Source organism: Columba livia, chromosome Z (assembly GCF_036013475.1).
Source record: "Columba livia isolate bColLiv1 breed racing homer chromosome Z, bColLiv1.pat.W.v2, whole genome shotgun sequence".
Lineage (NCBI taxonomy): Eukaryota > Metazoa > Chordata > Aves > Columbiformes > Columbidae > Columba > Columba livia.
Window position 1 is genome coordinate 29,764,886 of NC_088642.1, and position 24,801 is coordinate 29,789,686.

The following is a 24,801-nucleotide window of genomic DNA, read 5'->3' on the forward strand; positions in this document are numbered from 1 at the left end:
GTCATGGTCACTATTTGATGGTCAGCTGCCAGTCTGATCCACTACAGCTTTCTGAATCCTGGCGAAACCATTCCGTCTGAGAAGGATGCTGAGCAAATCGACGAGTTGCACCAAAAACTGCAGTGCCTGCAGCTGACATTGGTCAGCAGAAAGGGCCCAGTTCTTCTCCACGACAGTGCTGGACCACACATTGCACAACCAATGCTTCCGAAGTTGAAGGAATTGGGCTACAAAGTTTTGCCTCATCCATCGTATTCCCCTTACCTCTCGCCAACTGGCTGCTGCTTCTCAAGCCTCTCAGACACTTTTTGCAGAGAAAACGTTTCCACACCCAGCAGGATGCAGAAAATGCTTTCCAAGAGTTTGTTGAATCCCAAAGCACAGATTTTTATGCTACGGGAACAAACAAACCTATTTCTCCTTGGCAAAAATGTGTTGATTGTAATGGTTCCTATTTTGATTAATAAGGATGTGTTTGAGCCTAGTTATAATGATTTAAAATTCGTGGTCCAAAACCACAGTTACTTTTGCACCAACCTAATTTTTGTTCCCGGGTTTTCTGAGCTGTGATGAAAAGCAAAAGTAGTTAAAAACTCCATTAATTTAGAAGCTGGCAGTGTCCTGCAGTCATTTTACTAATAAGGAGATAATACGATTCTATTTTTTCAGGAGCAAGCAAACTAAAAATCATTATAGTAAATTGAAATATCTTTATTAAACTTATTGGTTTCCATATCTATAACTCAACATGCACATTTGTTACTGGTTTTGGTCTGTAACATGACTTGTTGAAAATTTGTTACCCACTTCATGCCTAATCTGCTTTTCTCCTTAGTTAAGTGTAGTGTAATGTACAAATTCAGAAGGTGCAAGGAATTCACCACCTTGCTCACGTTTAAATATTTTTAAATAAATATTTTTATATATATATATAAATATAAATATATATATAAATATATATATATAAATATATAAAAATAAATTTATATATAAAATATTTATAAATAAATATTTTTAAATAAATCTTTTTTAGCACTTGTGAGTGAAATTCACATTCAGCAAGCTTCAGTCTTTCTGTTTGAGCCATGTCCATTCTATAAAATTCAGCTGATGAGAGTTTTTAAAGAATCACTTTAGTTAAAGCCGGCTGGCCCTAGTGTTGGTTCTGTTCTGTATCAGTGCAGTTTTATTCTGATCCCATGTTTAGCTCTGTTTTATTCTGTTTCGCAGTTGCAGTGCTTTCTTAGATTATCATCCCACAGTTTCTAGCCTGGCTTTTGGAAGACACTGTTTCTAGGAAATTTTAAAAGGCCACAGGGATATGGCTGCAGCAGGAGGATTAGCTGAACTGCTGTAGAACTGTCCATGTGGCACAAAAGCCCGACTAAATGCAAAGTTATGATTTGAAAAGCTTTAAAGTGTGGCTGTTTGAAGAAGTCCTGTATGTACGTGTGTTAAAACTCTACCAAGGAAGCCATGCATCTGAAGAAATGCCTGTACACAAAGTACTGAGGCAAAGTCAGAAACTGGAATTAATGATCAAAATATGACAATGATGACAACAACATAGACATTTAAATGTAAACTTTCTTTGCCTATTAAGTAATTTATTTTCTGATGCTAGGGCTCCGAGTGGGAAAAAGTGGTCTTGGTTTGCACTGTTATATTTAGTCGCTGCTCCAACTTCTATAGTAATTTAATAATAATTACATCTGTACAGTATTTCTCACTGAAACTCTCCAACCGATTGCAGATGTTAGTCTAGCCCCACACCCTTGTGAGTGAAAGAAGAGACCTTATCCCCCCTTTTTTTTTTCACATGGAGAGAATGACTTAGGTTTTCAATTGTCTTCCAACACTGAGTACATCAGTAGGAGGTATGTGACCTGTGGAAGCTTTCAGAAAGTTTGTTTTCTTCTGAGCTGTAAAGAAAGTCAGTGGTAGGGCCAGAAGCAAAGCTACTGCCTTCAACCGATAGATGGAACATGTGTCTCTGTCCACACTGCTTCTGCTGGTGGAGGCTGTGAATCATTCAGGCTTTTGCAGCTGATAATGAGAAATAATTGTTAGTCTGGACACTTAAGTTCATTATTTTCTGGTTTGTTTTGGTGGTGGCGTTAGTTACAACACATAGAAACATTCTGTATGAAATTCAGAAAGTTTTTGGGCTCCCAAGTCCTTTCAGATTCCTACCTCTCTACTGAAATTAGGGAGAGGTGAAAGCCTAGCACTTCTCGAACACAAACTCTAATGGTAAATTTTAATGCTATTTTAGGGGACAGCAGCTTATCTAAAGCATGTATTTTCTGATTTTGAATTGCATTTGTATTATATTTATTCAGCCCATGTTAGACAAAAATTCATAAACTTGTTTGTTCTTTCAGGAGTGCATTAGAGCCTTAGGCCGAAATAAACCTCACACACCTTTCAGAGCAAGTAAACTTACTCAGGTGCTAAGAGATTCATTCATAGGAGAAAACTCCCGTACCTGTATGGTAAGTTGGTTTGGTTAACTGTTTGTTCTATCCATTACAAAAAGAAAAGATGGCAGAAAGGACAGAGAATTGATGATGATGATCCAGCTGTTTTTATTTGTGCATCCTTAACATTTCTCCTTATGGAAATGCGAACTCTCTGCAGTGGACACCAATTGCTAGGCTTGTTTGTGTTCATTACTTTTCACAGGCTCCCTAGAATTAATTAGTCTATAAGACAGAGAAGTCTGCTGACCACAACATTAAAACCATGGTGTTAGGGCAGCCTAGTCTTCCCTTTAGCTGTTAGGTATGGTTCTAATTTGAAAATGGTGGCAAAACAGCATTTTTATTAGTATTTTTTTCTCCTTCAGTTTTCTGATGAAAAGACAGGATTGCTTTATTTCCCACTGAGACATACATGATCTAGTTGAAGATGTCCCTGCTCGCTGCAGTGGGGTTCGACTAGATGTCGTTTAAAGGTCCCTTCCAACTGGAACTATTCTATGATTCTGTAACTTCATAAATGCTCTGCAGGATCAGAAAGCTAGATTTTGCATCTCTCACTACTATATCCACACTGCTGAAGGTTTGGAAAGTTAGCCTGTTGGAAATTACTCTCTGAGTTAGCTAAAGAACAGCCTGCAAAGATATATATGTATTTATAAATAATCTGGTAATTGTTTCCCAGATATGTTAGGCTCACTTTCTATTGAGTAGCATATTTCCCATTTTGAGGAGTCTTTATTTTTTCAGTTAGAGTTTTGCATTTACATGTTATGTTGCCGAGACAGTGAGATGGGGGAAATTGACTGAATTTTTGTGAATTCTTAATGTTCCGGGTGTGGTTAAAAAAAAAAATAAATTGTAGCTTTGACTCGACACCTGTCTCCTTAAGTGCCATGGATGAGCGATTTAGGGTTCAGCTTGCTGTAATGTTTAGATCACCCAGAGAAGAGTGTGACTTAAGAGAGTTTGCGAGCAGGTTCACTCTGTCATTTGCTGCATGGAGGAAATATGCCAAGTTGAATGCTGCTGACCTTCCCTCCAGAGGCCTGGTGTCCAGTCACACTGGAGTCTGGATCCTAGAACTCCCAAAGCAAACTCTCAGGCATCAGAGTTCATAGAAATAAATAATTTAATGGAGTAGAATAGCAGGAGGGCTGGCTCGAGCTGGGTGCCTGTACAGAGGTCCCAGCTGAGCACAGAAATCCCTGTATTTTTGTATTTTTGCAGACCATTCATACCATGATTCAGCCCAGAAGCCATATTTGAGTCTCGGGTCTTCTTGCTTCTCATTGGTTCTATTTCATAGATCTTAGATGGGCCTTTGTTTTCTTTAACTGTAGTTATTGTTTATAATCCATAGCCTTGAAGGTGCTGTTTTGTCCGAATGAATCCTTCCCTTTGCAGCAAAGTGCAGGACAGGCCCTATTTCACAGATGTCTGTGGTGTCTTCTCGTTAGCCTAGAAGTTGTAATTTTCTCCCCAGCCAACTACATTGTTCTCAGCAAAGTGCGAACTAGACCTTATCTCACAGATGTTCAGTGTAGTGTGTAACTGCTTTTGGTAAATACGGGCAGAACTTTACAGAGCTTACTAAGTAACATGAAGCAGAGAGCATGTTAAAAAAAATCACACAACTGTGTAATTCTAGGTGATTCATTGTATTCAGTATGAATTGACTTAAAATAAATGACTGATATGAAACTTAAACTGGGCTTATGCACTGATCTGTGAGTAGTAAAAATCATCGCCATACAGCCGGCTTATTTAGCAGGGAGAGCTCAGAGTAGGCTGACACAGGCTATCATATTTATTGAATAAAGTGGTTGGCTCATAGTCATGTTGCACACAGTGGGAAAGGTCTGCAGGAGACTCCCTGCACCCGCAACGTCCGTGTGCCATTCTGCTTCCTTGGGGCTTTTGTGACAGGAGCTCTTGGCCCAGCCGTGGCTCCTCCTTCACTTCCTCTGGAGCCTGGACCAGACTGGTGCTGCTTTGGCTGGGGGTGCTGAATGCATCTGCCACATAAGATGTCATTAGATAAGGACAGATGTATGTAGTAGACCGTTTTTGTAGAAGATCTCAAATGAAACTGTACAAAGTAATTCATTAACAGGTGGCTTATTTTCTCCAGATCGCTACGATTTCTCCGGGGATGGCATCATGTGAAAACACTCTAAATACGTTGAGATACGCAAATAGGTATGGAAAATGTTATTGCTTATAGCTATACTGTCTGTTGATCACCAACATTTAGAATAGTGTTTTTCCATGATGTATAGTTATTTTAGTTACTTGAATAATTTTCTCGTATGTGCATTTCTGAATAAGATTAAAACCAAATTACTGATCCAGGCTTACATTTAATTTGTTATTCTTTATGACCATTACAATGGAGTCAATAGCAACTACTTTTAAGCCATTACCCAAAGATGGATAAAGTGGCTTGCAAGGAATGTTGGAGATGCTACTATTAGTTTTGCCCCAGCTCTGGAGGCACCATCTCTTGCATAAGGGTTGTCTGTATTCGGGATGATTCCTGAGGTGTTAGCTGAAATACCCTTCTGTGATGTGTTGGTTTTTTTTTCATCCCCCTGGTGGAACTGCATGCAGTTGCCAGTCTGTTTCATAGATACAGATGAAATTTTATACTTCCTGACTTCAGGCAAGTTTCTGAGACCCCTAAGTAGAGAGTCAGTTAATCCAATAGTGACTTTATAAACTGTGTAGAGAAATCATCACCTTTGAGACCTGTACCGCTTGCTGCAGGTGTTCATCTCTTCGGTGAGTGTGAAAGGTGCCTTCCCCTGCTCAGTTCTTTGTTTAATGTCTGTGGAGAAGAGGTGGTGAGGCCCCGCCTGTCCCTGCAGTCACAGCTGTGACCCGGAGACCCTGCTTGGCCGGGCACCCCGGGCCGTCGCCCGGGGGCACTGTGGGCTGCCAGGGGGGCCGAGTGCCTGCTCCTCCTGGTATCCAGATGTTTCTGTGCCTGGGTTGAGGGAACTAGTAGCACATCTGCCTGGCTTGGACCAGCCTGTGGAGTAAATGACTCATGTGTTTTGTGTAGTATTTTGATTTTTTCTAGCACAATATCACTTTCGTAGTACAATTATATTTTAGATGCTGGACACCAGTGTGTGTGCAGTGTAACAGAAAGGACAGAATAGAATTTAAAGTTTTGTAGCTGTAGTAGTTCGATGTTTTCAAAGGAACCATTTAGTGGAATATTGAATGTAGAACTGAAATCTGGAACTACTTTTCTGAAAATACCGCTATTACAGTCTGCTGCAAATCAGCAGTACTGATTTTGTTCAGTTGTGTTCATGATCTGTAATTCTGTTTGTAGAAGGTTTAAACATGTTGGCACACTTATGTTTTAATATACCAATAGTTTTATTGTTAAACTATTAAAGAAGTATGCTAAACAAAGTGTTGTCATTTTAACTGTGTTTGTAAGAACATTTTCTTTTAATTTGCTGCTGTATTTTGCTGCTGCAGAGTAAAGGAATTTGGAATTAGTCCTTCGGACATTCCCTTCTCACAGGGTAGTGGCAGTCGCTCTGATCTCTCTCCTTCCTATGAGTATGACGACTTTTCTCCTTCAATCACCAGGTCTACTTCATTCTATACATGGAATCTTTATTTTTAAGTTTTGTTTTTGGCAATGTAATTTTACGGACCAACCTTTCATTAGTTTCCTTGCCTTGAATCACACATACTTTGTTTTTATTTTGTTTGGCAGGCGATGGTTCTGCATGATCTGCAATCATCTTCCCAGTATTTTGTTCACCCTCCTTAAACATCCACACTCTGTATCCAGGCTTGCTATAATAGTTTCCTTTGTACATTTTAAAACAAATGGTGATGTCACCTTTGTACATTTAGTGGACCAAATATGACAAGTTTGTGTTTAGGGTAATTTGAATATCTCTAATTAAAAAATAAAACTGTTTTCATATGTGTCTATTTTAAAAACTTCTCATCCCTCTGGCATTGAATGAAAAATAGTCTCCATTGTAGTAAATAAGTACAACTTGGAAAAAATGTTTTTCTCTTTAAAGAGATGAAGACTATGTTCTTAAACTTAACAGACTTGAAGATTTTTGCCTTCTTAGCTGTTAAAGAACAGGAAGTTTTCAATCAGAGAATGCTTTTGGCCAGAAGATGGGGTTTAATGCACCTACAAGGAGTTGAAATTTGATGGTCCACGCTTTTTAGGAGTTGGAGAAACAACCTTTTGTCAGTGAAAGCACATTGAATTTGTGAAGTTGACATCATCATCTTCCTTAATAAATGGATTAATTGCGCATAAACCCATAGAGCTTTATTTTTGGTTAGACTCGTTTGCACAGGAAGTTACTGATTTCCAAATGAAACATTCTGTGCTCGCAGGGTGAAGGAGCTGACGGTCGATCCCAGTACAGCAGGAGATGCCCGTCCCGTTATACACCACGCTCCCAGTCAGATTGACGACCTGGAGACACAGTGGGGTGTGGGTAGCTCTCCTCAGAGAGATGATCTCAAACTGCTTTGTGAACAAAATGTGAGTAGTTTACAGCATTAGGTGGAAAGAGGTGATGGTAAAGACAGGGGCAGAACAAATCCAGGTTAATGTTTATTTATAGCCTGTTAGCAAGACCATTAAGTAAACAGAATATGCTTCTTCACCTTGTCACTTCGTAGGATTATGTTAATTGCCATACCAACCCACCCCTCCAAAAAAACGAAACCAAACAAACCTATACCCACAAAAAAACAAAACAAAACATGAACTAAATTTAACTCTTTGAACATTTCTTTATATATTGCTCTCATTTCTGAAGATTTTATTGTTAAAAGCATTAAATTCTGGTTATCACAGGTTCTGCTTTCTGCATATTTCTTTTTGTGTTCTGTGATGGGATGGATCACATTCATTATGTATCCTATAACCACAGTTCTTTCCAGACTGACAAGCTTAAATATTGTTTTCAGGAGGAGGAAGTTTCTCCACAGTTGTTTACTTTCCATGAAGCTGTGTCACAAATGGTAGAAATGGAAGAGCAAGTTCTAGAAGACCACAGAGCTGTCTTCCAGGTAAGAGATGGAGTTGTACTTCATTTTATCCTAATCCAGGAGTTTGGATTTTTGCAGAATCACAGAGCTGTTAGGGTTGGAAGGGACCTTGGGAGATCATCTAGTCCAGCCTACCTGCTAAAGCAGGTTCACCCTGAGCAGATTGCACAGAAATGAGTCCAGATGGGGTTTGAATGTCTCCAGAGAAGGAGACTCCACAAGGTCTCTGGGCAGCCTGTTCCAGTGCTCTGGCACCCTCAAAGTAAAGAAGTTTCTCCTCATATTCACACGGAACCTCCTGTGCTTCAGTCTGTGCCTGTTGCTCTCATCCTGTTGTTGGGCACCACTGAAAAGAGCCTGATCCATCCTCTTAACACCCACCCTTGAGATATTTGTAACCATAAATAAGGTCCCCTCTCAGCCTTCTCTTCTCCAGGCTGAACAGACCCAGCTCTCTCCATCTTTCTTCATAGGAAAGATGCTTGCATCTGGGTAGGAACAACCCCAGCTTCCATTATAAGTTGGGGAATGACCTATTAGAGTGCAGCATAGGGGGAAGGGACCTGGGGGTTGTGGTGGACAGCAGGATGACCATGAGCCAGCACTGTGCCCTTGTGGCCAGGAAGACCAATGGCATCCTGAGGTGTATTAGAAGGGGACTGGTTAGTAGGTCAAGAGAGGTTCTCCTCCCCCTCTACTCTGCCCTGGTGAGACCCCATCTGGAATATTGTGTCCAGTTCTGGGCCCCTCAGTTCCAGAAGGACAGGGAACTGCTGGAGAGAGTCCAGCTCAGGGCAACAAAGATGATGAAGGGAGTGGAGCATCTCCCTTATGAGGAAAGGCTGAGGGAGCTGGGTCTCTTTAGCTTGGAGAAGAGGAGACTGAGGGGTGACTTCATTAATGTTTATAAATACGTAAAGGGTGATTGTCACGAGGATGGAGCCAGGCTCTTCTTGGTGACAACCAACAGGGCAAGGGGTAATGGGTTCAAATTGGAACACAAGAGGTTCCACTTAAATATGAGAAGAAACTGCTTCTCAGTAAGGGTAACTGAGCGCTGGAACAGGCTGCCCAGGGAGGTTGTGGAGTCTCCTACTCTGGAGACATTCAGAACCCCCTGGACACATTCCTGTGTAGCCTCACCTAGGTGTTCCTGCTCTGTCAGGGGGATTGGACTAGATGATCTTTTGAGGTCCCTTCCAATCCCTAACATTCGGTGATTCTGTGATTCATGGTCAGCCTGTTTGCCAGAGCTCCCAAGTCCTTCTCTGCAGCACTCCTTTCCAGCAGGTCAGTCATAATATGTGGTGGTGCCTGAGGTTATTCCTCCCCAGGTGCAGGACCCTACATTTGCCTGTGTTGAATTTCATGAAGTTCTTCTCTGCCCCCTCCTCCAGCCTGTCCAGATCTTTTGCCATGAAAATGCATAGTATTGAAGTTGTGGGATATCATACTGTCATTCCACTGCTGTCAGAGATTTCTAAATTGTTTTATTTTACTAAGAGAACAGCAGAGCACTAAACCTGTAGGGAATACGCACATCTCAGTTTAGGTGTCTGACTTAGTGGAACATTGAGGTGTGTTTGTGATTCAGTAGGATGCTAAACATCGCATTTTGTAACAAATGTAAGGATTTCATTATAATGAAACATCAACCCTGAAGTAAAACATGCAGAAGTGTGAAAGTCACCTGCCATATGCTGTAGCTGTGTCCTACTGCTTGTGACTTCTGGAGGGATGAACTGTGTTAGCTTAAGATGTCACTGCCTCTTTGTGTCCATCTGCCCTTCTGCTGGAGATCAGCTCTCCTCCGAGCAGCCGCTGGAAGGAAACGTGTGCAAACCTCAGCTCCCTTCGCTCACAGCGTGGCTTGTTAGTTTATGCTGTGAGTGGGGGTGAGCTGGACCAGTACAAAATCTACCAGCTGCACCAGCCAGAACTTGTCTTCTGTCAGCTTTCTTCTGGAAGCTGCCAATACAAAACATCCATTCCTAACAAAAATGTCTAGAATAGGTCAATGGAGTAAATAGTGCTGTGGAGGTGTTGATTTTCCTTAGTGTCTTGGATGTATGATTTTACACTGGATGAGGTGAATCCTATCCCAGTATGAGCTCATTTTTCCAGAAAGGCAGAAAGCATACGTGGGGTTAGGACTGAGCTTTCAATATTACTTGGGCTACTGAGCACAGAGGGGAAGACTTAATTGTATTTCAGGCGCAGCATGTCAGCTGCTTTGGTTCTCTTAAATCACAGTATTTCCAATGGGTTCAGTTCTCCTGATCACAGCTTTGCATGGTGCTGTAAGCTCTAAGCTCCTGGTCGCACGCTTCTTTACTGCAAGACTTTTTTTTGTTTTTCTTTTTTTGTAATATTCAGAGTTCAAAGATGCCGAAGAGCTGACTTAGCCAACCTTTAAAGTACTCTCTCTATCTGGGAAGATAGCTCATGCAATAGTGGGCTTCTGTTATGGACAGAATTGTCTTGGTTCCTTGAGTGTAGCAATACCACTGTGATTCTACTCAGTGGCAACCAGCCCATACTTAAAACGAAAGTCTGACTTCAAGTTTGATACGTGCTTAAGGGGAAATAACTGTGATATAAAGTTCTGTTCTCTGAGTTTCTTAGCTTTACAACCACCTAGTATTCTGAATTTGAAGAGAACTGCGTTCACTGGTGTTTACCTGTTGGTGTTATGGCCACCAGAATTAGGAAACCATGTGGGAAATGTGCCACTTTGCTACCTTAGGAATAAGGTTTCAGTTTTTCTGATTTAGGAATAAGATTTCATTTTAGGATTGAAACCTGTTTTAGTGAGGTGGCTTGAAAGGAAAATTGTGGTCAGCTTGAGAAAAGGTCTAGCTTGGTTCTTTGTCTTTAATTTTTGGCGTTGGCTTTAACTTTTTTGTTGTTTGTTTGTTTTAGGAATCTATTAGATGGCTGGAAGATGAAAAAGCTCTTCTTGAGATGACAGAAGAAGTAGACTATGATGTGGATTCCTACGCTACTCAACTTGAAGCAATTCTAGAGCAAAAAATCGATATTCTGACCGAACTTAGAGGTAGATTGCTTTCAATCACTTTTGTGTGCATTATTAGCAATGTGTTTTCATATGCCAAGGAGACTTGCAGTAATAATGATGAGAAACAGAAGAGTGTGGTTGTGGTTTAGGGTCCTTTTCCCTCTTACACTGCCCTGTAATGTCCTGTGGAAGGAACTTCTATCCTGCTGCATGAGAACAAGTTCCCATCTGTGCTCAGTTCCTCCTACTTGAAAGGAAAAACCTCTGCTTTACCTCAAGTATAAATCCAATCCTGCAACTTTGCTTTTCCTTTGTTTCAAAACAATAAAGAAAAAGAAAATCCAAACACATCGTAAACAAAAAAGAGGGCACTGCAATGAGAAAAAGGTAATAGGTGCTCCCAGTTCCTGCTCTGTTGCATTCTGTAGTGTAGCAGGCAGCCTAACGTCATTTTTAAGACTGTGCTTACGAGTGGCATCGAGCTCTGAGGAGCTTGTTTATTAGCCTTCCTTTTCCTTCAGCAGCCTTTTGGTCTGAATTTTGTCAGCCTCTCTTTGTTGAAAAACAAACTGCAGATAATTCTTAGTGCCCAGAACTGACTATTGCACTTCCAAAATCAGCTTGTCAACTTGGTACCTCCCGGAGATGAATTCTTCGTTCTAGTTTCTATAACAATTTGTACTCCAGGCAGCATGGTGTTCTGGTAAAAATTCAAGGGTGTTGCTGGGGGCTGACGAGTGGAGTGGTATTTTACTATTCTTCTTCTTCTTCTTTATTATTATTGTTATTATTATTACTGGAGAGTGGAAGGGGATAGGAACGGAAATATGAAAGGATGCTGCACTTCCTATCTGACGTTTCTGCCATTCCTCTTCAAGTTACGATGAAACAAATGATACGTTTATGTCTTTACAGTGAAGAACTTCTAAAATTTAATCACAAATGCTTTTCACATTCATAGAAGATCACAAGGGGAGTAGAATTTACTCTGCTGGGCTTTGGAATGTACAGAAGAGACTGTACGCTAAATACAATTCTGTGTGCCTCTGAGCATGGTTGGAAGCTGCTGGGAAGCAGAAGGGTGTGTGTGGTGTGCATCTCCCTGTACTCTGTCAGTTAGAAGCAGAATTTAGGTGTGAAGAGGTTTCATGCTGGGAATGCAATTGTGCAGCTTCCAGCCCTCTCCTGCTTGGAGACAGGGGTGGCATCTCAGAAGGGACTGAGTTGCTAAGCAACTTGTTTGTGTGGTGAGTATTGAATTTAAGCTTCTCTCAATCCTCTTGTAGTTTGTGGCGTCAGCTGTTTCTGCAGAAGAATGTTCTTTGTTGTGCATTGGGGCCGGGATGCCGAGCATCAGGGCTTAGTTTCAAGATCTGTGTTGAGCGCAGGCACATCAGCACTTACTCTCTCTTTTTCTTTAAAGACAAAGTGAAATCTTTCCGGGCAGCTCTGCAAGAGGAGGAACAGGCCAGTAAACAGATCAACCCGAAAAGACCACGTGCCCTTTGAAAGGGGCCTCTGCTGCTAAAGGAATCCACGAACCTGTACTGCTGTAGCACAACATTTGTTACAAATCCCAGTGGCCGTAAGAACTCAATTACTTGAAAGTGTAAAACTGTTAGAAATGTCTGTGGAAATGTCCTGTTTCTTATTCACCTGAGTGACATTTTCAGATTCGTGTGAAATGCTCCAATGTCTACAAAATGCTTCTAGACCAGACAGCACAAGCGTGCAGGGTTCGGATCTGTGAAGCACTTTGTTTAAAATATTTCATTTATTCAAAGTGTGAACTTTATGTTTGGAAATATCGGCCATGTTTTAATAATGAAGTAAAAATGTGGCCATTAAAAAGACGCAGTATTTCCTTTTAGCTGTGTTCAGTTTTATTACGAAGACCAGCTGTGCAGATTTAAATTGTGTTTGCGTGCATGCACACCTCACTAGTGGTTGTACATACCTCCTCTTCCAGAGACAGCTGTGCTGACCTCTTCCCGTTCGGTGCCTTGCTGAAGGCTACTTAACCCTGAACATCCTCCTGAAGCACAGCCTTAATGAACGACATTCCTTATTTGTCAGTATGAATTACTTTTAGTGCGTGTACGTTTTTAACGTGTTTTTAGACTTTAATTTTTGCTGGCTAGTGTCATTTCACAGGATGTGCCATATCATTTGAACAGGAACTGCAAGAGCTGTTGGAGTGGACAAACAGCTGGACATTCCATCCTCCTTTTGAAAAATCTGGAATCTAGATTTATTTGAATGCCATGAAAATGATTATAAAATTCTAACATTTTTCTCTGTAATTAAAAAAAAAAAAAAAAAAGAGAAAAAAATAGTTGATGTATAAAAGGGTCATGTTTAAGCACTGAGGAGAGTTGTATCTTAGCATAAAGCAGCTATACAGTATGTGGCGTGGCGTGATAATACTGTCAGCGTAAAGGTATGATCTGACCTCTGCGTTGTCAAACTATGGGGATATAGCTAAATGCAAACTTTGCCTTTCACATACTGTTAAAATTTAGCTTTTGATGCATGAGAAACTTACGTGTACATTAATTGTAGTTTGCAGGTAGTTTGAGTAGCTCTGTTGCTTTAAAATAAAGTAGCTCATGCCTATTTTTCCCTTTGTACAGTGCCAGCAACTGAAAAGTGGGGTGAAATTGCGTCATTTGAGGATTTTGCGCAATACCTTTACCTAGTGCTAACAGAAATCCCACAAGTACCTGAACTCTCACAAATGGCACCACGTGTGTCAGCACTTTTTAGCTGGTGGCACTCACGTTATTTTTGCAAGTATCCAAAAAAGATTGATCTTTCATGTAAGACTTCTTGTCAAATGAAGAATTGTAGAACTCTCTAGGAGTTCTCCCTGTTTCCAGGAGTTTGTGTCAGCAGACTTTCCCTTGGAGCTGTTGAACAATTGCTTTTGGAAGACAGGCCTGTCTGTTTGTGCCAGGCCTGGAGGGAAATAAGGGGAAGGCAATGAAAAGAGAGTTAAATGAGCCAGGATTCTTGTCGTGTTCCATGTTTGTATCTCCCATAGCAAGATAGGCTATGGGACGCTCTTGTTGCATCAAGATTAAAAAAACAAAAAAAAGTCCTCCTGTGTGTAAACATAAAAACTGAAACAATGTAGATTTTACATGTGTTTAATAAAAGTAAGCTATTACATGAATTGTACGTCTGAATTTATTCATACAAAAGTTATATTGCGCTGTGGGAAGGGTTTCACATTGAAAGCACATTGGAGTTACACTTTTGAAAAGGCCTCTGATTTCAGATGGGATATTTACTTGGAGCTAACGCTTCTGTACAAACGTGTCATAGGGGAAGAAGTTCCCCAGAGTAGTGTCCTGACTTTAGTTTTGCAGAAGATCTTCAAAGAACCATCACCCATCTTTCTGAGCAGTTGTTTAAGAGCATCGTCCGTCAGAGTGAAGAGAAGAAAACACGGAAATAGAAGGGGGCAGCTTTTGTTAGCAGGTGATAGTAGAGGTGTAGTCCCAGTGGGTTTCTTTGGAGCTGCTCTAGGGAAATCGCACTTTCTAAAAAGCCTCGGAAGATTGAGACACCCTACCTGAGAAGCGGTGCCTTCCCTCCTCTTCCCGCATGTGCCCCCAGAGCCACAGCCAGGCTGTGCTTTACAGGAGGTACCAAACAGGAGTGGGAAGGACAGACGCAGCTGGATTTCAGCAGCTTTTTACCACATCTTGCAAATTACACGTGTCCTGTCAGGTAGCAGATGCATCTTGAAGTTGTGGCTGAATAGTTTGTGTAATCCCTGCATGATGCTGCAGAATCAATAGTTACTGTTTTCCCGCATCATAAGACAGAGCAAAGCACGTTTTTCTTTTCACAGCTGCAGTGCAGAGGTAATGCAGATTTCCCTAGGAAAACTCTGCCTGGAGCTTGGCAACAAATATGCATAATCCAAACCAGATTAAGACCCTTCAGTTCCCCTTTCTGTCAGGACACAGATATGTGCTGCTCTAAGACTCACTGACAGCTTTGATGGAGGCTACAACTCCTCCTTGCCCCGAAGTGCCGGGGGGTTTTCTTATTAAAATTGAAGTTACAGTTGACAAAACCCCCCACACCTTCTGTCCATGCTTACGAGCACCGGCCCTTGGGTAGTTTTCTGCTGGTTCCTAGAGTGGTTTGGTGGCAACGAGGAGGGGGTAAAGGATGGCGGTAGTTTCAGGTACCTCGATAACGTTTTTGCAATGCTCTTGTTTCTGAGAAACAGTTACTGGGATTTCTCCAAGAAAAGGTTATGGACAGACCTGGAATGTGTGTCACTACCAGAGGACAAATGGAAGACACAGGCATTTTGCATCAAAAGGAAGTGTTTAAATACACTTTAATACAAATAATCCCCAACAAGAAAAATGACTGTAACTCTGTTTCCATTGCCCAGACCAGACTATGGGTTGTACTGTCAAGCATTGTGCAAGAATATAGTGAGGTGAAGGCCATGATCAGAGAACGTAGATTTCAATTACGGCAGCATCAATACATGTTATTTGGTGTATTTGAACACAGAGTCACTTGGAAGTCCAGCACCTCACTTTTGCCAGGAAGGAATTTACTGCTTTTAAAATACAGAGCAGCAGCTTTTTGCCTCCTCTCTGCGATAAAACTGCATGTAAGATTTAATAAGAACCGGAGTGTGGATGTTGTGTTCTGTCCACCCCTTTTGTGAGAAGAGTTGGTCTCACTGCAGTCACTCTGTCTGATGTGAGGTTTTGGTGACAAAACACAGACCATCTTCCATGCTTGCAGTAGGATCTATGAGAAATGGATGCCTTCTGAATTGAAGCCATGCAGCAGTCTGAAAGAGTAAAACATTTCTGTTACCATTTCTAGCAATTTATACTTCAGCTTACAGCATTTTTAAGATGTGCTGCCTGGCAAAGAACATGCAAAAATAGCAGGAAAGTAGCCATTGCTGTTCAACTGTCATCAAGAATTGTTACAAATGTTAAAATAGAAGTTATTTGCAAATTTTTTACTTTAGAGAGACAGGTATATTTTCAGTGCAGTTTTTGTACTGAAGTAGAAAGGTCAAGAAACATCAGGGAGACAGAGGAGGAGACAGACTGTTGGGACCGTGCTCTGGCCTCCCTGAGACAGGAATGGCCACCAGTAAAAACACAAGATCAAAGGAGTCCTGTATCCTCCCCCTGCCAAACTGCAGACAGCAGCTCAAGGGAAAGGAGTGAATGGCCACAAATCCACACTCAGGCTGGCAGGTGAAACCCACCTCATCCTCCTAGGTGTCTCTGTACAACAGGTATGAGGCTCTGGATGTAGAAGGCCACAATGGATGAGGAAAATGAAGGTACATCTACACCACAAGTATTGACAGAATCAGAAAGGCCTATCCCCTGTATTACAACCACCTCCATGACGAAGAAAAGATGGGTTGTAGTTGTAGGTGACTCCCTTCTGAAGGGAACAGAGGACCCAAACAGACCCCCCTCTTAGGGAAGCCTGCTGCCTTCCTGGGGCCCTGGTTAAGGACATCACCAGGAAACTTCTCAGACTGGTACGGCCCTCAGGACTACCACCCATTGCTGGTCTTACATTTGGGTGGTGATGAAGGTGTCCAGGGGTGATCAAAAGAGACTTCAGGGACTTAGGACAGTTGGTAAGGGAATTGGGACCACAGGTTATTTTCTCCTCCCTCCTTGCAGTTGTGGACAGTGACATTTGAGGAAACAAATGGACACCATCTATTAATACATGGCTCTGTGGCTGGTGTCACCACCACAATTTTAGGTTTTTTGATAATGGCATGGCCTACACAACACCAGGTTTGCTGGTGTCAGATGTAACTCACCTTTCTCAAAGGGGAAACAGGGTCTCTGCACATGAGCTACCTGGGCTCATCAACAGAGTTTTAAACTAGACATGATGGGGGACGGAGACGATATAGCCTGTGACAAGCTGTGGGACAAGCCACCAAGGACAGAGGGGTGGGGTGCTAGTTAGGACCCTCAGCCAGTGGCCTTGAGACATGCTGGCCTCACTGGAACACACCTGAAGTCTTATGGAGACAAGGCAGGGACTCCGAGGTAACTGAGGCCAACAGGAAAACTCCAGTGAAATACTTCTAAAGAATTAAGGGGGTTCCTCTAACAACATGACGCAGCCAACAGCCCAGCTGAAGTGCCTCTACACCAATGCACGCAGCATGGGCAACAAACAGGAGGAACTGGAAGCCACTGTGCTGCTAGAAAGCTACAACCTTGTGGCGATGATTGAAACTTGGTGGGACAGATCCCATGACTGGAGTGCAGTGACTGGTGGCTACAGGCTGTTTAGAAGAGACAGACAAGGAAGGAAGGGTGCAGGTGTTGCCCTCTACATCAAGAAATGGACAAAGTGTGAAGAGCTGTCTCTGAAGAATGGCCACAAGCAGGCTGAAAGCTTACGGGTAAGAGTCAGAGAATTAGGTAACAAAGAAAGCCTTGTGGCTGGTGTCTCCTACAGGCCACCCAATCAGGGGGAGGCTACTGATGAAGCCTTCTTACTCCAGCTACAGGAGGCATCGTGCTTGCAGGCTCGTCCTGCTGGGGGACTTCAACCACCCTGACACGTGCTGGAAAAGTGGCACAGTGAGCTGTAGGCAATCCAGGAGACTCCTGGAATGCACTGAGGATAACTTCTAGGCCAGGTAAGAGACAGCCCTACCAGAGGGGATGTGACACCACACCTGATGGCCACCAGTGCAAGTGAGCTAATCAGTGATGCCAACACTGGAGGCAGCCTGGGCTGCAGTGATCACACACTCATGGAGTTCACAGTCCTGAGGGACGTGGGACAGATGACGAATAAAGTCAGGGCCCTGAATGGTAGGAAAGTCAACTTCCAGCTCTTCAAGGAGTTAGTGAACATGACCCCTGGGAAACTGCCCTCAGGGACAAGGGAACAGAACAGAGCTGGCAGAGCTTTAAGGACACGTTCCACTGAGTGCAAGAGCTCCCGATTCCCAGTATAAGAAATGGGGTAAGGAGGGCAAGAGGCCGGCATGGCTGAGTCGTGACCTGCTGGACAAACCAAGGGGCAAGAAGGAAATGCACAGGCAGTGGCAGCAGGGACAGGGATCCTGGGAAGAGCAGAGGGGACACTGCGGTTGTGCAGAGATGAGGTCAGGAAGGCCAAGGCGCAGCTGGAGCTGAACTTGGCAAGGAACACAAAGAATAACAAGAAGGGCTTCTACAGGTAGGTCAGGCAGAACAGGAAGGTCAGAGGTAGTGCAGCCCCTCAATGAACAAGACTGGTGAACTGGTAACAATGGATGAGGAGGAGGCTGAGCACTCAGCAAATTGCCTCAGTCTTCACGAGCAAGCTCTCTTCCCACACCTCTCAAGTGGATGAACTGCAAGAGGGGACTGAGGGAGCAAAGTCCCTCCCACGTTAGTGAGGATCAGGTCTGTGGCCACTCATGGAGCCTGAACATACATAAGTCTATGGGACCTGATGAGATATATCCCAGGGTCCTGAGGGAATTGGCTGATGCACTTGCCAAGCCGCTCTCCATGATATTTGAAAAGTCACGACAGTCAGGTGAAGTCTCTGATGACTGGAAAAATGGAAACGTTGTACCCCTTTTAAAGAGGGTAGAAAAATGGAACCTGTATTTGTTGTCAAACTGAGAAACAGCTGGGAATTCTTAAGTCAGAAGAGGATTCATGTTGCCACTTAAATTAACTGACAGAAGTAAGAGCAGAATATAGCACTTCATTACCCAAATTTCCAAATTGTGCTATAGACTAAGACCTAATCCTCAGGACATATAGAGAATGGCTGCGTCTGCTTCCAGAGAAATTATAACAACCAATTCCATATTAGAGCCACTTTTAGAGGAGACATGGAATGGTCTATTACACAAATACCAGCAATAGGGATCTTTTGCTAGTTCCTTCTAAATACTGTAAGCAGCAGTTAAAATGCATATACAGGGTTCACATGTTTGTTCATGCTCAAGACTGGGAGCCAGGAGTGTCTGGTATTGAGTGGAAAACAGAGTTAGTACTGTTCCTGTGTAACCCAATACTAATCTGTGATACATGGGTACAGGTGCAAACAGAACGTGAAGAAGCTTAAAAGGCATAAATTGAAACAAAAAAATACCTAATAAAATCATCTATATCCATTGAACGGGCTCGTTTCTCAGAGTAACCTGTATTTTTCAGGACTGTCTGTATTTTCTCTGAAATTTTGAAATTTTCAGGTATTTCCTGTCAATAGAAAATAGGATACAAATTCATTTGCTATTCATAGCATAGAAATAGTTCATTTTAATAATCTGTTATTTTTCTGCTTTAGAATAATTCTTGTTTCAAGTGATAGAAATAAGTTGTATTTTATCTTGTGTTGACTACTATATTCTTCTGTTGTTGTATCTGAATTTTCACACTTCAGCTCGTTCACTATAAATTAATCACAGCAGTATTGCTAAGCAGAGACAAAATGTTTCCTTACATCAGTTAATGTCCTTGAGACCTGTACAGCCAATGCATTAATAACATACTCAGCTTTCAGCTTTTGCACTGTTATATACTGACAGTTTTAGATTTTCCTCTAGGAAGGAAGCTCCTCCCTCAAACTGTCCCATGAAAATCTTTTTAACATGTTAAGCTTGTCAATGTTAATTTTTTACTCTTATAAAAGCCAGTGTGTAGGTCACAGTACACAGAAACAGAATTTAATATACTAAAAAGGCACTTACTGTATTATGTAAGGAACAATGAATTCGGTAATTATGATCCAGCAGCTGCTCTACAGCACTTGACCTGAAAGAAATACAAGTTTAGAATGAAAACTCAGCTTTAATGAGATTCTTTTTTTGAGGTAACTGAGGTTGGTTTTAAATCTTTATTATAAAAACCTGTAACTACTATACAAAGCTGTTCAACAGCTGCCTAGTTTTCTTTGAAAAGAAAAAGCTCGTGACCTCAGCAGAAATCCTCCATCATGGTTTACCCCAGACTGTGCCGGCATGCATCTAACACAGCTCTGCATTTGCACAAAAGAAATGGTTCACTGGATGAACTCTCAAACTTTGAAAATATTTCCTTTTATAGAAGTTACTTACTTAAATGCTGCGGAGAGTGTCTTGTTTTTCCTAACAAAGGCTATCCTTACCAGACCATCCCACTCCTGAAACAAAAAATTTCAGAATTTACAGAATGGAACAGACAGCTACTACAAACCAGAACAGCCACTACGGACAACTTCACAGTACCAAACACGCAAGAAAATCTTTCAGGAAAATACCTTTCTAAACAATAAAAACCAGTCCTGCCTTGAACAAGGCAATACAAACGGAGGAGAAAATATTTAACCCACAAAATCCTTTTGATTGCTCATTTTCATGCCTAGGCACTATTGGCCAGATTTTATGTGCTGCGGAAGCAGACACTTGAAACTACAGCTAACCTTGGGCAAGACGGTCTTGAAGATCAAAATGTTTTAAAAAATTAGGTTTAAGAATAGCATGCTGTAACATCTGTCTTCTGAGATAATACCCACTCACGTGAACATGAGACTTCTCATAAATACCACTTTGATCATAACCAACAAAGTCATCAGCCAGAATGTATCTGGGAGATACAAACCATGAAGAAAGGGACATTATTATTAGCAACTCCCCAACCAACATGGAGATGGCATCTCAGTCTTGTCAGAAATACTGCAAATGAAGGTTCACCTGAATTGATGGTGGCACACTCAGGTAACATCCTAACACAAGACTCATCAACAGAGAAAGTGAATGCCAATGAATAGCTGGTACTTAATAGTGAAAACAGCACATGCAACTCAGTAAGAAGGGAAAATAAAAATGAAATTAAGTATTATCACTAGTACACTACACATTTATTGAGTATGCCACACTCACCTGAAAGTTGATAGGTGGTGGTGGGTTCTTTGGTTCTATTCTGACAACACTTGATTCCACTTTGGGAGGGGGCCTGAAATTGTTCTTTCCAACCTGTTAGTTGGGAGAAGTCAGGCAGCTGGATGAATAAACAGCAAATCCTCACATTCCTAGACACATTCTTCTGTCTTTCATAGCTCTGTTAGGCAGCACAGAACAACGTACCTTCATCAAATGGTCCACGCGAGCTAATAACTGAGTATTAATGGAGAGTCTGCAGTACAGTTTTGTTCCTGGTTTTGCAACCAAACGAAGTGCAAACTCCCTTTGAAACATAAGTATTGCACACCTGAGAATAACAGAAATGAGAAAATCCATTATAAGTAATCAACTTCTATGTCAAAAGCCAACTAACACACTTGGAAAACAAAGGATGTTCCTCACTGCTTAGAAGCAATAAAAGTTTGTCATAAACAAACTCTGCCTTAATCAGCTCACTCTCTTAAAAGAACAACCACCATAAAACATGGTGAAACCATCTAAATCTCCTTAAAGCTACAGAAGAATTTGATTATTTATACCACTAAATGGATTAGGATGGAAGAGACTAGTCTCAGAGTTTTGTGCCTGACTGTAACCAACCATTTTGAACAATTCTATGACAAATCCTTCAAATCCAGACTCTCTAGCTCCACAAATTGACCAGTAACGTCACTAACATTAGCACTTCAGTGAGTGAAATCAGTAACTGCTGACACATTGAATAACACACGGCAGTACCTAAGCACCTGCATTTTTGAACCAGATAACAGGAAGTGTCTTGGCATTGATCCTACCCTTTCCACTCTTCCTTTTTAAGGCACTTTCCACCCTTCATTTTTAAGGCAGAAAGGCATTTGAGATGCTACAACGCCCTACTTATCCGCAGAATAACGATTTGTTATAATACTAATGTAACGAGGTGCAACTCCTGTTTTCATCAGCTGGACACTCACTGATGCCAAGACTCAATTTTCTTGCGCTTACTACACAGACTTGAACTAATTCCTGGGCACTGTCAGTTTTCGTATTAGAAAAAAAACCTGGTGCAGCTCTGACCCATCAAACTGATACTTTAAGAACTGAAAAAATTAGATTTGAGAATATTTTTTAAAGTTTGTTTTGTTTTTCTATCAAGTAATGCAGAGCTCTCTTCCACATACCTGAAAAAAGGTCTATGAAGCAATAATTTGAACACAAAAGGTGAAGAAATCTGAGGAAAAGAGCAATCTCATTAGTATAACTTCAGGGCAATCATCATTAAAAGAGAAAGAAGTTTTGCTATGTTGTTTAGCCCATACCTGGTAAGGCAAGTTAGCAACACACGCATCAAAAAACGGTAAGTCTGATTTCAAGACATCTCCAACCTTGATTTCAAGTTTGTTTGCCAGACACCTGGGGGAAAATACAGTGTGGTTATCCTCAGAGATGCACGTTGCCAAAGTTCTTCCACGGCAGCTCTGCTGCTTTAAGTGCTTGCTGTTTCCACAGTTGGTACTCACGTGCCCTGAACTCTCTTCTGAAGCTCACCAACAAGCCTAGGATCAATTTCACAAGCAATAACCTGAAAACAAAGTATATATTTACAACTTTATGTTAAAATTCCAGTTGTGAAAAAAAACGTGTATCTGTTGCTATGGGTTCATATCATTCTTTAAAATTCCCAAAAAGGCTGTGCATCTTTCCTCCCTCCTCCAAAACATGCAGACTCACCACATAAATGGGTAACAGCAATATAGTTTGATAAAACCATGCAAGATTTACATGAATAGCTAAAAGCTCATTGGTATTACGCAAATATTACGAAAAGTATCCATAATTCTGCTTAATTTAATCAAGCAAATGAAGATCCTTCTGCTTGCCACAGTCTAAGCCATGAGGTGGTTTGAGCTTGAGGAAGGTGAGGGAGAAATTCACTTACTTTTTTTACTTTCTCTAACATCTTTACTGTTAGGTTACCGGTTCCTGGGCCTACTTCCAGAACGACATCTGTGCGTCGCAGGGCAGCCTATGAACAAACAGCATTTCAGTTACTTTTCTAGAACCAATTTCAAGTAACCATTTAATTTTAAAACAAAACGCATGTGACATATGCGCAGCTTGGTAAAAGGCCAAAGTCAGCCAGCAGAGGAGTGTGAGTGTTGTTTAGAAAGGGATGGGAGCAAAACTGTGAAAACAGGAGTATCTGACTGACCGCTGTACTCAGCACTGGAGAGGCTACACCTCAAATATTGTGTTTAGTTTTGGGACCCTAATCATAAGAAAGCCACCGACGTGCTGGAGAGAGTGCAGAGGAGGCAACGAAGCTGTCGGGAGGTCTGGAGCTCAAGTCTGATGAGGAACAGCTGAGGGAATTGGGCCTGTTCAGTCTGGAGAAAAGGAGGCTGAGGGGAGACCTTATCCCTGTCTACAAGTACCTGAAAGGAGGTTGTAGCATGGAGGGGGTTGGTCTCCCAAATAGCAAGTGATAGAACAAGAGGAAATGGCCTCAAGTTGTGCCAGGGAGATTTATATCGGATATTAGGAAAAAAATCCTTCACGGAAAGCGTTGTCAGGTATTGGAACAGGCTGGCCAGGGAAGTGGTGGAATCACCATCCCTGGAGGGGTTTAAAACATGCGTAGATGATGTTCTTATGGACATGGTTTAGTGGTGGATTTGGCAGTGTTAGGTTAATGGTTGGACTCGATGACCTTAAAGGTCTTTTCGAAACTAAAGAGTTCTAGGACTGTGTGATTCTGCACGTACAGAAAACTAAGCAAGCCGCCACACGTAGAAAGCAGTAACAAAAAGCGAGCAGCACTATCAAGGCAGTAGCTGCGGCGGAGGCGGAAGGTCCCTGCGAGAGCGCCGCAGCGCCGGTTCGGGTCGAGGGCCGCGCCGCAGGACTCTCCTGGCGGGAGGCCCCGCGCGCCACGCACCTTCTCGATGATGCTGTTGACGACAAGCGGGTTCTTCAGGATGTGCTGCCCGGCCCCGGTGTTGAAGAGGATCCCTGGGGCAGAAAGCGGCGTTACTCCTGCCGCAGCCGCGTCGCGGAACCGCCACCGGCCGCCGCCGCTCCCTGCCCGGACCGCGCTCCCCGCCGGGCGCTGCCCTCCCCCGGGGCCGCTCGCAGCACCGAGCCGTCCCCGCAGCAAGGACGAACCCGGCGGGGCCACCGCCGCCCAGCCTGTCCAGTCCCGCCCGGCACTCACCGCCGGCACAGCCGTCCCGCCGCTCCTGCCGCGGCCGCTTCCCCGCCCGCACCTTGGGCATGGCGGCCACGACTGGGCCCCGCGCACGTGCCGCGCGGGACCACAACTCCCGACAGGCCTGCAGCAGGAGCGCCGCGCGGTAGCAGGGCGGAGCGCCGCGCGGACAGCGCCCCCCCGCGGGCCGGAGGTGTGTGCGGGCCAGTTCCGCGGCAGAACGGCCGGTTTTAGGGTCAGCGCGCGGCCATCCCGCGGAAAGCAGGAGCCGCGCGCCCGAAAGCGAGACCCCGCAGAGCTGCAGGGGCTTCCCAACGGGAACAACCCGCCCCTGGAACAGCCTCCCTGGAACGCGGTGGGTTCCCCAACACTGGACACGCTTAAGGTTCAGCTGGACAGGGTCCTGCGCCGCATTGTCCAGACCGGGCTTTGCCCAGAACTGCTGCACGCGGCGATCCCCGTGGTATCCCCGCCCCTCTCGGGGAAGCCGTGACGTCAGGCGGTGCCGCGCGCCAGGCGCCCCGCCCACAAGTCCGGAGTCCCCGCCCCCTGCGGCTCCCATCCGCTCGGCGAGGAGAGGCGGCCGCGACTCGGGGCGCAGTGACGTCCCGGCGGCGCGCCGGGGGACGGGGGGGGCAGCAGTGGCTGGTCCCGGCTGGTGGCGGGAGGTTCCGGAGCAGCGGGGTCTCTGCGTTTTCGAAGACAACCTCTCGGGATGCCAGAAAATTGTGGTGGATATTTCTGTACATGTTTCTGAACCTATGACTTTTAAACAATTTACATTGGATGTTTATGAAAAGTTATATCTTAGCAGAGGTTTTGCTAGTTTGCCTTTTATCCACTTACTGTGGTCTTACGGAACAAGATATGCTAGAGATGAAAATACGACCCGTTAATACAGAGAGTCATGTGTGAAGTCATCCCTGTGTGAAGCTGCACAGTCAATAGTTACTGTTTTCCCGCATCATAAGACAGAGCAAAGCACGTTTTTCTTTTCACAGCTGCAGTGCAGAGGTAATGCAGATTTCCCTAGGAAAACTCTGCCTGGAGCTTGGCAACAAATATGCATAATCCAAACCAGATTAAGACCCTTCAGTTCCCCTTTCTGTCAGGACACAGACATGTGTTGCTC

At 43.2% G+C, this 24,801-nt stretch overlaps 2 protein-coding genes across 6 annotated transcripts in view; one reads left to right on the top strand and one right to left on the bottom strand.

Annotated features, from left to right (window-relative positions):
• The window catches only part of KIF2A (kinesin family member 2A), a 56,753-nt gene extending 43,024 nt beyond the window's left edge, over nt 1-13,729 (top strand). For 2 of the 5 annotated variants that reach the window (XM_065045267.1, XM_065045269.1), the window contains exons 15-21: nt 2,385-2,495; nt 4,615-4,682; nt 5,979-6,092; nt 6,873-7,023; nt 7,455-7,556; nt 10,458-10,593; nt 11,978-12,887. In XM_065045267.1, the coding sequence (XP_064901339.1) occupies nt 2,385-2,495; nt 4,615-4,682; nt 5,979-6,092; nt 6,873-7,023; nt 7,455-7,556; nt 10,458-10,593; nt 11,978-12,063 (768 nt within the window). In that variant the 3' untranslated portion in view covers nt 12,064-12,887. Of the gene's footprint in view, nt 1-2,384; nt 2,496-4,614; nt 4,683-5,978; nt 6,093-6,872; nt 7,024-7,454; nt 7,557-10,457; nt 10,594-11,977 lie in introns of all 5 variants that reach the window. The other 3 variants (XM_065045270.1, XM_065045271.1, XM_065045268.1) reach the window with 2 other exon arrangements.
• Nucleotides 13,688-24,146, bottom strand: DIMT1 (DIM1 rRNA methyltransferase and ribosome maturation factor). The gene is made up of 12 exons (XM_065045272.1): nt 23,676-24,146; nt 23,400-23,473; nt 22,401-22,487; nt 21,982-22,043; nt 21,781-21,874; nt 21,643-21,692; nt 20,666-20,789; nt 20,462-20,554; nt 19,658-19,722; nt 19,292-19,355; nt 18,694-18,800; nt 13,688-15,385 (listed from the first exon to the last, which is right to left on the bottom strand). Exons 1-12 carry the CDS (start codon nt 23,734-23,736, stop codon nt 15,343-15,345), a joined length of 924 nt encoding a protein of 307 aa, XP_064901344.1. The 5' UTR covers nt 23,737-24,146; the 3' UTR covers nt 13,688-15,342.
• Nucleotides 24,147-24,801: the final 655 nt, after the last annotated feature.

Coding starts and splice junctions, on each gene's coding strand:
- DIMT1 (XM_065045272.1), bottom strand. CDS start 23,736: ATGCCCAAGGTGCGGGCGGGGAAGCGGCCGCGGCAGGAGCGGCGGGAC. Junction 22,044..22,400: donor TGTTAGAGAAAGTAAAAAAA/GTAAGTGAATTT, acceptor CTTTGTTTTCAG/GTTATTGCTTGTGAAATTGA. Junction 20,790..21,642: donor CTTCATAGACCTTTTTTCAG/GTATGTGGAAGA, acceptor TGTTATTCTCAG/GTGTGCAATACTTATGTTTC.